Genomic DNA, 14,623 nt, shown 5'->3' on the forward strand with positions numbered 1-14,623 from the left:
TTAAAACCAATGCAGTCCTCAGAAATTTAAGTCATAATTTCTATATGACCATATTAGCTGACGCTAATCAGTTGTCATAACTACTTTAGCTCAATACCAATAAAACATTGGGGTCCTTGGGGTCCCAACTCCCATGAGGTACAGGAAATTTGTGTGCTGTTGGTTAAAGCTACTAGTGAAATGTTTTACATTTCATCTAACTGCATCAAAATTAATTCTTGTGATGAATTTTTTTCTGAATCTGCTACTCAGTTTATTACAGATATTAAACCAATATGCCAATATTAATAACCCTGCTCAAGCTTTTCCTTGGGATCTAAGTGTGGCTTTTAATAATGGACTTTTGCTATGTGTTTTAATCTAGGTAAAATTAATTCAATTTAGAAATAACTCCTTGAAGACACGGGGAGCACAACTACTCATTACAGTCACATGAAAATTGTCTTCAATGCTTATGACAGCACCACCCATGGGTAAAAATCAGAGAAATGTGCATTTGACACATCAAGGTTGAATTCCTAGATTACTCTACTATTCTGTCATTTGATGTCTGCAAACAATAAGGGAGATGACCTTGAGACAAATATGCAAGACTATTATATAAACAGAAACAGCTGATACATTCTTTAAATTCTGGGAAGCAAAGTATTATCTGGAAGATATTCAGGCGGGGATCTCTCTGATTCACTAAGAAGGAAGGGAGACAAAGCACTATGAGGCTTGCAAGATTCTGTTACTTTAGCCAGTCTCAATCTAGTTCTGATTTTCTTGTGGAACTGTTTTTCTGGTCTAGTTTGCCTAGTGTACCTACTCTAGAAAGTTGGGGAGATGGCTCTGATGGAAATATGAAATAACTGTTTCCTATATACAAAGGGTGCTGAACCATCTTTTAAGATCTAACAAATGAGAGTGCTCAGAAGTAGGTCAGATGTTAAAGTATGTGTGTGAGAGAGAGGGGAGGAGAAGGGAGGGAGGGAGAGAAGGTACAGCACAATCAGACTTGCACTATTCTGCTACTATGGACAATTTCAATAAAAGTAGTTCTAGTCAACCATGTCAGCTGACATTTACCTGCATCCTGCATTCTAGTGGGCTGACCTCTACCTATCTATTCTACCTACTTAGCCTGATCCACCTTCTTTATCTATCCAAATAAATATTTTCTGTGCTAATAATTCTAGATGCAAATCACCATCTCCTTTCTTTCTCTTCATGTTTACCACTCCATGTGCAAATACACTCACAAAATTTGCCTGTCTATCACACCTTATACTAGCAGTTTAAAGTGCAAATGCATGTATCATGCTTGCTTATCCCTTGCTTTCCTTGCCAGTGACTCTGTATACAAGTATATAGGATGCACCAATTTCTCCTTAACAGTTATGTAGTGAAAAGTGATAATCAAGACAGTGGATAAAGTGCTTCAAAAGAGAATTTGAACAAAGATACAAAACTAAGGATGTGTGCATACATGCATTTGCATGTGCACAGTAATATATTTAGATACTCCTCAACTTACAACCACAATTAGGACCAGAATCTCAGTTGTTGAGTGCAGTGGTACTTAAATTAGATACTATGTGACTGCTTTGTTCAATGACCGCAATCTTGGCACTTCCAGTTGCAGTAATTAAACAATTTCCTGGTCATTAAGTGGCCAGAGCAAAAGAGCTGCCTGCTAAAGCATTTCAGCTCTGCGCAGAGCTGAAATCCTCCTGACAGGCAGTTCCTTGGGAGTGAAAGGGCTGCTTGCCAGAGGGTTTCAGTTCTGTGTGGAGCTGAAATCCTCCTGGCAGGAAGCCCTTTCAAACTCAAATGTTTCAACTCTATTCCTGCAGCCCCACAAGGATTTTCCTCTCTTCTCCATCTCCTCCACTTGCAACCTTCCCCATGAACTTTCCAATTGGCTTTCAGCAGAAGCTGGCAGAGAAGATTGCAAATGGCAATTACATGATTGTACAATGCTTGGCAACCAGTCACGAATACTAGCCAGTTGTCAAATTCCCAAAATATGGTCATTTGACTGTGGAGGGAGGATACAGTGGACGTTTTGCAATGAATGTGCTTTATGGGCAGAAAAGCATCTTTCTGAGGTCCTTGTAACTTTGGTCATTAAATGATATTCCTATCTGCAATGACAAAATCAACAACACAACTGCAGAAGCAAGTCTATTTTCAGTTTGCAAATTATTCATCTATTGTCAGCATTAAATGGACTTTTCTGATATTTAAGAGACGGTTGGCTTATCTGGTTTATAAATAATATTTAATGAACAAAAAAACTTGCCCAAGAATCAACTGGGGATTCTTCACTGGACCAGAAATTTACAATAGCAGAAACAGGCAAATTATGAAATGTCTCTAATGCTTTTCTTTGTCAGAAACAGACTGTTGTGCAGTGTCACTATGAGCAGCTCACAAGCATGAAATGTACATAGTGGTGAAATAATGTGGGAGAAGTTGAGGGGTGGGGGGAAGCAAGATCTAAAAATCTTGCCTACACATTGCATGTCGAAGTGTAGTATGTCCACCTGGCCACCTAGAAGTTCGAAAACCTGCAAATGCTATTAAGATAAAGAGGTATCACTAAGACTGGCATATTAACAAGGACTTGAAAGGAGACCCCAAGTGGTAATCCCCAGGCATTGGTGATGTCACCAGCTAATCCTTTCAACCCGAAGTGTCTCAGTGCTTCCAACATAAATGTGATGCGAGTGTAGATTTTTAAAGCACTCTTATGAAGTATTTTTTACAACCCTCCTTTATCCAAACCCAGTACAACAAATGTAATTCCAGATCAAAATTCCAGCAATGTATCATATATAAATATACTTCATATACACAATACTTCAACAAGCATTGGAAATGTGCTCTCAGAATGCTTAATTTGTTAATTGTCCTAGCTCTGCCTAGACAGATGTATGCATATCTTGTTAATTAGAGAAATTAAATTTAGTCCTGGACTTATTTAAGAGTACATATTTCCTACTGATTACAGAGAGGATTATGCATGGACAAGGACTCAAGATCATTTAGTAATCTGTACATCTTTGTATCTCCTCTGAAGTTAAATCAATTGAAATCTGTTGAATGCCAAGTAGCTCCGTCCCCCACTATAAAGAAATGAATTCCGTGGTTTGTTTTACCTCTGAGTACAATACATAAGCAGTAATGCATCATCTGATCTATTATTTAATTCACTTAATTGGATTCAGATTCTGCAGAGCTTTAATATCTTAATACATTTGAAAGCACTGCATTTTACTAATTTCCAAAGCATCACTGGGATATGCAGTCTTGGCCAAAACATCAGCAAGTTTGGAACAGCATTTTGATTTTCAAAGCAGCTGGGCAAAAAGAAATTAGTTAACATTTCACCTTGCTCTTTGCCAGATAGTTTTAAAAAAGATGTTTCTTCTTGATGTTCCCCATGCTATAGTTTAGCAGACGAAGATACAGAAAAGGGAACAATACATGATAGAAATGCATTTTTTGGTAACTTGTCAATAAACTTGTTCTTTTGGTAACTTGTCAATAAATTCCCCCCTCCCCCCTTCAATTTATAAGGCAAGCTACATCATACCTAAGAACGATAGCTTCCACTGACAATTCACTTAATATTGCAGTAATTGTTTAATGGAATGGTCAGTACATTTATTTCATATTTCATTGAGTTACATTGGCAAGATCAAATGTACTACTGTTCCAGCTACTAGTATTATTATTAATGTGTCTCCTTAACACATTTTCTTTTCTACCCATTTCTCAATATTAGTACTGATTAGCATGTCTATAAAATCAAAGCACAAAAAGCAAGGTCCTTCCAACAATGCAGTAAAATTGTCAAGAAATTCCCCCTTAAATTTTCTTTTTAATAACTTTGAACCATAGGCAATCATCACTTAAGTTTAGACAAATATTTCAAAAACATCCAGTGTATTTTTTTAAAATTTATTTTAAACTCTGCTGCTAGGTTGTTATGTTTGCTGCTCCATCATGATCTTGTAAAGGCAAGCTACATCATACCTAAGAACCTGGCAAAAGAAATAAAAAGTTCTAACAGAGCTATTCTGCTACGCTACCCTGTATCACTGATTCTGATACGTATTATGAAAGTTCCATTAAAACACTAAAAAAATCAATACATCATATAACCATTCTATTTTTCTAACAGGGGGGCATCATGATCTGGACAAAACCCCTGTAGCTTGAAACTCATTATTTGTAATAGGAACACAACGTTTGGCAAGTATGAGACCCCCCTTAAGGTTATTTAATTATTCAATTTATTTTAACTTCTCCTGGAAGTCAAGGGGACTGTATGGGAGCATCTCCCATATAGAAACAGAGACGAGGGGCTGGCATAAATTAAGGAGGCAATGGGGTCAGAAAAATAGAAAATGGGTAAGCCTAGTTGTTTATTATTTTCTATAGATGCAATATGATTTTCATTTTTAAAAAAATTAAATCTGAAATGCATAGAAAATATTAGGATAAATCCATCATTATGTTAGCAGATCTAATTTCTCCATTCTATTGTGGAGGAAATCTGGGAGTTAAAGCCCATTATTCTTAAAGTTGCTAAGGTTGGATACCCCTGTTCTAGATTGTCAGATTCTCAAAATATATAACTGGCATCTAATTATGTATCTGTTAAGAAGTTCAAATCACATTTGTGCAATTCCTTATGCAACCTCAAGATGCACAGAATTAGAAAACCTGACAAACATACTTTAGGAAGAGATTCCCATGGTAATGAATCTTATGTTCGGAACAAAAATTTATAGTTAGAGGAAGTATGTTTATTATTCTACATGTAAATGAGCAATAAGCATCAGAGTTCCTATCAATGGCAATTACTTCATAGATGATATAATTTTCCAAAAGGTTTTATTACCCACTTACCACAGACAGAGCCTCTCACAAATCTCCTTAAATGTGGATTTCCAGGGAGGTAGCGGTATTTGCATCCAAAAACACTGAGGTTTGATGTGTGATCTCCAAAGAAACGAAGCTGGCGATATCTCTCCCCACAGCGGTAACAGAAGTTAGTGTTGCATTGTGAGCAAGTCATATGATCACAGCCTTCTGTTCTCTGAATATGAATCTAAAAGTAAAACAGGTGGGAGGGAAGGATAAAAATAATTGCTTTAAAAAAAGAAAGATTCCACCCAACATTAATTACGTCAATGGTTTTATGACAAATCATCCAACAAATTCTGAAGAAAGCTACTGTTGTATTAATAGGAGAAGCTAAAAGGCTGCTGCAATTAAGGTTTTTAAAATACTGCTGAAAGCCACAAAAAATCATAAACTTAAGAGACTGGTTATTTGCTCTACAACAATGACACAACTATAAGTTAAATCTAAGAAAAAACAAAATGCTGCAAAGTTAAGACATTCAAGAAAATTGACAAGACTTTTCAGCAATTCCCAAGCATTCAAAGCCTCTCATTCCCAGCCAAGGAGGAAAATTATTATCCCATAGACTACCAAACAGTTGCTAGAGAAACTTTCTGCCTAAATCTTTGGATCAAGTCATAGGTTTACATTTATACAGTGCCATTGGTATGTTTTGGAAGGTAATTTACAGTATGAGTCTATGCCCATATATACAGTACATAAACATCAACAAAGACTCTATGATGCACACAACTGATTTTAGAAAGGTTGAAATTTTGGATATTAAAATAAATATATTTAATACACATATACATATATGTCCCCAGCAAATTCAATGAAAACTTGGTTCTATTTTTTTTCTTAATTGATTGTATTTCTAGTTTATTAATGTTTGATTATTGAGCAAATCTATTTAGCTGTTTATCTATTTATCTATTATTTGGTCTGTTGTCCCAACTGGAAACCTGAGTGGCTCACAATAATAAAACAGAAAACAAATGGGCTAATTAGATTCAAAAAAATAAAATATATAAAGTCATAATTATTTATTTTAATCATTTTAAATCAACAAAACATAATCACTTAGTTTATACAAAAAGTCATAAAGAATATCTTAAAGTGTCGATGTTATCCTTTTAGAAGCAAATCAAGATTCTAGGTATTTTATTTTTTATTTTAAAATATTTCCTATCAGTACAGCAAAAATATTTTAAATTATGCCGAAAGTTAGCAAAGCAGTATTTTTGCACAACGTATTAAAAATTTAAACTACTAAAGCACATGACTAGTTGTATAACTTAACCAGGAATTAAAAATAAAATAATTCAACTGTTAAAATCCATCTCCTTAAAATTGTAGTATCTTCAAAGAATTTTTAAATTGCACTTGAAAGTTATGATCAAATTGATACAACTTCTGGTAAACTATTTATTTTGATCAAAAGCCTTTGAGGAAATTTGGTAAATAGCATGTGATAATTAATTCTAGTGCCACTTTATTGTGAATTTCCCCTTCCAGATAACAAAAATAAATTCAATATCTTTTGTTAGCTACCATATTTACTGTAGCAAATCACTGGAAAGCTAAGGTACTTCCTTTTTATGTAGCAGTATTTAAAACTTTGAGAAATGGTATCACAGTCCTGAATAACCCTTTATTTGAATTATGTACTGTACTCAATTTCATAACTTACAATTTTAAAACAGTAACCTTACCTTGACATTAAAAATAAAAATTGCAGACTAAATACAAATTGCTAACTAACCTAAGGAAGTAATCATTTGATATAATTTATAGCTTCTTCTGCAGTAACCCAATAGATTAATTTAGTTATAATAAACACTAGGAATGCATAGGAAAACAATGCTGAAAATTTGAAATGTCATGTTCAAATCAGGACAAAGTGTTTCCAAAATGTATTCCACTTTGATTTTATATAATGAATATGCAGTTTGTAAAAACAAGCAGAACCAGTTGGTAGAAACATGCAGCATATTATCACCGTTAGAACATAAAGCACAAGTTTGCTCAATAAAAATTCTTGTGTGTAGAAAGTTCATTTTCACTGAGTTTCAAATGAAGAAACTTGAGATACATTTTATTCCTGCAGACAGATTTTGAGTTCTGTATTCGTAAATGAATGAAATAATAGCTGTTTAGCATACAGGCTGCATTATCAGAATGTTTTATTTTCAGACTAGTATTTAATGACAGTATTTTTCTATTTACTGCCTAAAAGCTATTTATGCACTTTGTTGCAAACATTTTGCATTAATTTTACTTAAATTAATGCAAGAGTCTCACTGTTTCATTAACTTTCGGACAGCTCCTGAAAAATAAATTTTCATGTTCCAACTTTTCAATATATCTTACTTATTTAAGAGCCACAGTGGTGCATTGGTTAGAATGTAGTACTGCAGGATACTTCTGCTGACTACTGGCTGCTTGAAATTTTGCAATTTCAATCTCATCAGGCTCAAGGTTGACTCAGCCTTCCATGGGAAAGAAAGCAACCATCAAACAGTGATTTCCTCAAAATTTGGGGGGTTAAAATTTTGCAAGATTTGTTCATTTTATTTCAAGATGTTGAGTAATAAAAGGAAGCTCCAAATTGGTAAAGTCATGGGATGATGTTCATTTCTGAAAATATCATTGACACTTCATGTACAGTACGGAAACTAAACTACACTGTAATTCACCTGTTAAAAGCAAACTTTTTTTTTTTTTTTAAAAAAGAATGCTGTCATGAAAAAAATTTAAAAAATTATACAAAAGTGTTAAATGATTTTAATTAAAAAACATTTTCACATAACACTGTATTGCACTGGTCTTTAAGAAACATGGGACCAACCTTGGCAATTCAGTTCAGCTTTCATAATAACATTAATATTTTTTTAAAAAAACAACTGTTTTTCAATATTGCTAAATATAGATTTCATCAAAGAAGTTCAGTTGAAATTTCTTTCTCCAACTTCCAATCAGTAATATCTTGAAACAGAGAAATATTTTATCAAATATTATTACCCAGAATAGTGTATCCTCAGAACTTACCATTTAAATGTATCTTAGATTATTCTAAAAAAAACTTTGGGAAATGAAGGAAGGAAAGGTTATTTGGTTTCTTTTCCTGAGAAACAGAATGTTCACAGTTCTAAAAGGCATTGGTTCAATAAAAAAGGGTGATAAGAACTGTAATGTCAACAGATGAAAGGGATTGGTTTTCTCAGTTTGTTTCCTAGTAGGTGTTAGTTCTACTAATTGACTTTGCCCAGGCACCTCAAAGGGTACTGCAAGAACATGCACTGTCTTCTTACCTTGCATTTTGGACATTTTTGAGCATTTCTTTGCCCATGTTCAATTTCACTGGCCCAGTGACGTAGCAGTTTGTCTCCCTTTTTGAACTCTTTGCAGTTGACACCTTCGTGCCAAGGAGAGTGGCACTTAAAACACCACACAAATTGGCAGGTTGGACACTGGATCTGTTTAAGTAAAGAGCATAAAGCAATAAACATCTAAATAAATGGCCATTGAATGAGGCTGGGAAAGCATAACTCAGCTCCCCCTTGCACAAAAATGACAAAGAGGTAGATGGTGAAGGCATGTATCAGAAAAACCACCTAATACAGGTAGACCACAATTGAGCTCAAAATTTTTGTTGTTAAGTGAGCTTTGCCCCATTTTACAACCTTTTTGCCATGGTTATTAAATGAATCACTGCAGTTAATAACTTAATAACCCAGTTGTTAAATGAATCTGGCTTCCCCATAGACTTTGCTTATGAGAAGGTAACAAAAGATGATGACATGACCTTGGGACACAGCAATGGTGATAAATATGAACCACCTGCCAGGCATCTGAATTTTGATCACATGGCCAAGGGGATGCTGCACAGGTCATAACTGTAAAAAACAGTCATAAGGTACATTTTTCAGTGCCATTGTAACTTTGAATAGTCAATAAATGAACTGCTGTAAGTCAAGGACTACCTATAATACTGCAACTTCTCATTTACTCACACATTAAGATGAAGCTCTTAAGAAGCCTTACCGATTAGAGAAAAAGACATTTCATAAGGAATTAACTTTGCCGACAGCTTAAACCAATAAAATTCTCTTGAAATCAGAGTGTGGTCACTGGAAGCTGATTTATATAATTTATCTCCCTACCACATACTAATTCCAACTACTGTCGTACAAAACCTATTCTTATCACTAATATTAGTGCTCTAACCAAACTTGGAAGACAAAAAATAAAATATCTGTTTATTATTATTAGCCGATGGTGTTCATTTTATTTATCTTTCCATTGAGCACCAGCTTTTCTTAGGAAATTGAACAAATATACAAAAAGTTGGAAATTCTCATTATCAATCAATTGAACAATGATATCAGAAAACACTAATCAATATTCAAGCTTCAGTAGATATAGAAGACAGGCTTTCTTCCAAGTTAATTAAAAAAACTAAATTGTAATGTTTACATTAATTTACAGTTGTCGTGGTGATGCCCACTGTCTTTTTGGAATCTTGCACCCCTTGGCCCCAATGCCTGCCAATCAAAGGCTATGATCTTCAGTTTATCTATTATACCCCTAATAGATAGGATTGTCATCAAAGCCTATTTAATGAAAGAACATGCCTTCAATCTTACAACAAATGGGACAACAAATGTTACAACAAATCTTAAACAGTAAGAAGAATGCACTTGTTCATTGGCTGATAATAGACATCTGGGAATTTTGTTCACGCTTTATATCATATGTAAATCTTCCTCAAAACATATTTTCATCATGAAAACGTAATAGTGTTAAATACTATTCTTACAATATTTTGGTGGTAATCTTTAAAGAATACAGGAATCTGAGTTTTCAATAAGCACTATGGACCAAATACAATTACATAGTAATCTTTGTATGTGTATGTTTACTTTTCCTCTAAGGGAAGCAAATCTCATAAAATGAATAATAGAGACCGTCTGTTGAATGCTTTAGGTGTTTTGCTCCTAGGCAAAATAGGCAAACACATTCAGTCTTGCCTCTATTTCTCACCTGTTTTATGCCTTTATTTATTTATGTGCTGCCATCTTGTCCAGTGACGACTCTCCAACAGGTTTTAACTTTCATAAAAATTCAGAAAGTCAGCTCTGTTACATTGTATTGTAACATGCAAATAAAAAACTGGTGTCACATGTTTATCTTTCCTATCAAGATAATAAATTTATTTTCATATCGGAAGGCATTTTAATAGAACCCTATAGCTATTTGTCTGCAACAATCTGAGTATGATAAGGATTGTGGATTTGTTGCAATGGAACAAGTGTCTTGGTAAGATTCCATTAAGATTTCAGCAAGCATCCTATTATGACCTCTGATCAAAGCCAGTTCTCTTGCATGAGGTTTTGTATGCATAAGAATTTATACAGCTCTATATAGGCTTTAAAAATATTATATAGCAAAGCTGTTAGCAGAATATTAATGAAGCAGAGGTCAAGTTCATTATGTCTTGCTGGTCAAGATACAGATCTATTTTAATTTTTGAAACACATTTTAATGTATAATAGATGAGTGCTATGTGGCCAAGTCCTACTACTGCTTGAAATAATAGGCAAAATGTATGACACACAAAGAATAACCTCATAACTACAGTTCTTTTGTTCTAGTTCCTTCCCATAGCTATTGACGATGTCAGCATTGCGAGTTATATTTGTTTGAGTTTATGTTGCCTTTCATTCAGGAGTTCAAGGAGGCATAGATAAATCCCTATTTTCCTCTTACATAAATGAACCCCAGTGAAATGTTGTGTTTAAATTGTAACAGCATTGGGATTTCCATGTGCAAGACCCTCCCAGCCACCAAAGCTCACTGGAACAAGTTGCTATCTCTTAGCCCAATAATCCCAGATTTGAAAGAAAAAGAAAAATGGAATGCTTTCTGTGTTGACATGAATTTCTAGAGAAAAGACACAATAAATCAAATGAATGTTCCTCCTGGTAACATATATATGAGCAAATACACTATTCCTATATCATATTTTCAACAGAATATGTTATACAGTAGTTTTAAAAATTCGTAATATTGTTTGAATCAAGTCATGACATTTTCTTTTGCACTAATCAATAATGGAAATGCTTTGATTAGGCCTCTTGTTAGAAATTAGGTAACCAACTGGGTAATTATCCTTTCAACCTTGTCTTCTGCTTTTCCAAAATGCAATATTCTATCCTTGGTGGGAGCTGTTCAGCTGTACTCTGCTTCACATGCAGCAACTTAAAAAAAGCAGCTGACCTTTGAAATATTAATAATCATATGTAAATATGACCTAGTTGAGCAAGTTGTGCTCTTAATGTTCAACCAAAACCTACTTTTGCAACAGAGATATTTGGTCACTTGAACAATATGAGATAAATTTTAATATCAAATTAAACTTAGTCAGACATAAGCTGCTTGTAGAGCTATACCTGATAGTTCTTTATTATCATTAAACTGGCCAAGTATTTTTTAATGAATTGGCAATGTGCATTTGCATAGAAAAAGTGCAAAATATATAACCAATAAAACATTGAAGTAAAAGGAAATAACACTTACAGATTTATACTGCAAGCTTAACATGTACTATGTACTACAAAGTATTCTCCTTTTGGCTGTGTAGGAAACAGCTGGTATAATCTTACAAGATCAGCCATTGCAGAAATCTCTATATGCAAAGAATGGTAAAGCGTTTCAAAGAAAAATAGTAAATGGCTGTTATTTTTGATGTCAGCAAAACTGAATCCTTAAAAAATCTTTCTGCAGAAGAAAAGCAAATCATATATATCAGTATAAAATAGAGATGTTTAAATCTGTGCAAACGTTTATATTTTATATTGATATATATGATTTGCTTTTCTTCTGCAGAGATTTTTTAAGGATTCAGTTTTGCTGACATCAAAAATAAAAGCCATTTACTATCTTTCATTTCAACTGAAGGTTTAAATTAGGTGTAGATACTGTGCCTTAGCATATGAAAGACCACTATTCAAAGTACCAAGTATCAACATCTTCTGGAAGACTCAGCAAAGATGTCGTAAGTTCTATTCCAGATTGTTTCAGTAAGTGTCTGCAAGCCAAGCAACTTTGCTAGTATACTCTATGGAACAGATGCCTATGCATGCACACACACACACACAGCCTAGGAAAACCACTGAATCAAACACTTGATCCTTTGTAAGGCTACAAATACTTTATAGTGCTATATAGAGTGCTTTATAAAGTGTATAAAGTGCCTTGTACAACCTTACAGTTTATCTAATAGGATACAAAATCTAACTCAAAATATAACTTCTTGAATTGCTTATACCTTACAAAACTGACCAATGCAATCTTCATTGTATGTGTATCATATTATAATGTGTTCCTTCTCTACATCCTTACTACTGCTATCCATGTATTCCATGTCATACTCAATAAACCTAAGATTTAGCTTGGCTCCTCCAGATGATTTAGATTTAATTTTCCTCAACTCAATCAGCACAGTTAGTGATTAGGGAAACAAGTCTTGCAATATACAATATCCAGAGGGCACCAGATTGCCTATCCCCAAGGTTTTATGTGTGAAGACTTTCTTTTCCAACTGTGTTTCACATTGCTTTTTAACCTAGTATATCTGACAGGGTTGATGTTGTGTGTAAAAATGGGGGGAGAGGATGCTATTATATGCTGACATGAGGACTGCACAGAAATCTACAAATTGTAATTCAAGCATACACCCAAACTCTCTGTAAATTTCAAGCCTTATTTTAGGAAAACAAGATACACCCACCCTAATGTCATACTGACCGATTTTTTCCACTGGATGTCGTTCACGAACAACTGACATGCAAATTTAATTTTGATTTTCTTAAAATATAATGGATTTCCAAAGGATAATTCCACAAAATAGTTCAGGTATCATGAGCTGAATAAATTATGGTCCAAAGCTCACAAGCATTTGTAGATTTTCTTAAATCAGAGTTGGTCATTATGTCCATAGTAACAAGTTACATATTTGCAAGGCATAGCAACTATTAGGAAGTTAAGTGGGGGGGAAGCCTTTAAAGCAGCATTACTCAATGTGCTTGCCATATTGTCTAGACAACAACAGAATACAGAAGATTAGTTTAAGAAATGAAGGCGAGGGATGAGTAAGGATACAAGTCAATAACACATTCCTTTGAATCTGCTTTGTAATCCTTTCAATGTGATTTAAGAAAAACATTAATTCAAGAGAGAATGTAGAATATAAAGTACATTAGTCCTAAAACAAAAATTAAGAATACAAAAAAGATACATTCATTAAATGCCCTGTATTATAAAAATATTTTCAAAAAGTGTGCTTTTCCCAAGAACACTGAGCTTTTATCTAATTAATTACTAATTTTATATTATCGATATGATGAAATACTAAGATTATAAAATACAACCTAATAAATATTATATTAAAATGTAAACATTAGGGTTGTACAGAGTTTCCAATTCAGTTCCAAAAAATCCTTTTAGCGAATATGAGAACATTGTCTGAAACTTTTTAAAGCAGAGGCATCTTTTCCAAGGATCATGTGAATGTCTTGTACAGCTGCTATATATTTCTGTAAATAGAGTCAGTTGCTTTAAAGAGGGCTACATTTGTATTCCTGCACTTTTTGAAAAACATTTTTGGAATATAAGGAATTATTTCCAGGTGATTTATATAACATTATTCATGTCTAAGTGTGTACCTATCAATAATAGTTAGTGAGAAAGGCACTGGAACATTTAACTCTACTTAAACTGACTGATAATCTCAATTTTGGTCAACCAACAAAACAGTGGTGTTATGTAGAAGAAATCTTGATCACTTAATTTTTGGTGGGGCTTCTACGAAGATCTATGTTGAAAAACAAGCTAGCAAAACGTCCTACATACCATCTGAGCATTTTAAAAAAAAAGAACCTTAAATATCAGTTAGTACTTACTGTATCCTCCTGGGAATGAATTATCTTCAACTGAAAATTCTAAAATCAATGAGCATACCAATGTGTTTGAACTATGAGTTAATAATATATCAGAACCACATTAAATATTACAAGAAGAAAATTTGTTTTACATTTCTCTACCAGTCTCTAATTTGTAGTCCTGATCCTGTCGATCACTGAACCACTGATTCCAAATTTTGTTTTTACTATTATATAGTCTTTTAAATTACTCTAGCATTATTAAAAATAAAAGTCTAAGACAAAACTCTATGCTTATATTACTGATAATTCTTTTTATGTATATACAATGTTATAATCTGGAATTCTGCACATGCAGTATCTTACCATGTATATTTTAGTATGTATTTTTCCAAAAATATTCTGCACATATAACAACCTATCTATTATTGCCCCATTATACTAAGCTTATATCTCTGCATTCTTGTAGGTAAAATCTATTAAATACCTTATGGAATTTCATACCGAAGTGGCATGAAAAAATCAGAATAATCCCAAGAGGTAAAGTCCACCATGTACTTTGCGATGGTCAATTTCAGTGCAGTACCAAATCAAAAAAGTAAAGCTGGAAACTTTGTAAAATTCAGCTAGGTACTCATATAGTACAATACTTAAAATAAACATTGCAAAGACCACCAAATACTTCAGAGTGTAAAAACTGCCAAACTTCATAAAATATTGCAGGCCAGATGGCCATTTCCAAATGTAGACAAAAAGACATAACAAACATAAGGATT

The 14,623-nt window shown here is 33.6% G+C and overlaps 1 protein-coding gene across 3 annotated transcripts in view; it reads right to left on the reverse strand.

The window, feature by feature from the left end:
- RNF217 (ring finger protein 217) overlaps window positions 1–14,623 on the reverse strand; it is a 46,190-nt gene that overhangs the window by 13,636 nt on the left and 17,931 nt on the right. For all 3 annotated transcript variants that reach the window (XM_026666062.2, XM_026666063.2, XM_087972513.1), the window contains exons 3-4: window positions 8,217–8,381; window positions 4,906–5,107 (exon numbers count right to left, since the gene is read on the reverse strand). In XM_026666062.2, coding sequence (XP_026521847.1) covers window positions 4,906–5,107; window positions 8,217–8,381 — 367 coding nt within the window. The remainder of the gene's footprint in view (window positions 1–4,905; window positions 5,108–8,216; window positions 8,382–14,623) is intronic.

The sequence above is a fragment of the Notechis scutatus genome, chromosome 1 (assembly GCF_049901735.1).
Source record: "Notechis scutatus isolate UNSWTSFEM ecotype Mainland chromosome 1, rNotScu1.2, whole genome shotgun sequence".
NCBI classification, from domain to species: domain Eukaryota; kingdom Metazoa; phylum Chordata; class Lepidosauria; order Squamata; family Elapidae; genus Notechis; species Notechis scutatus.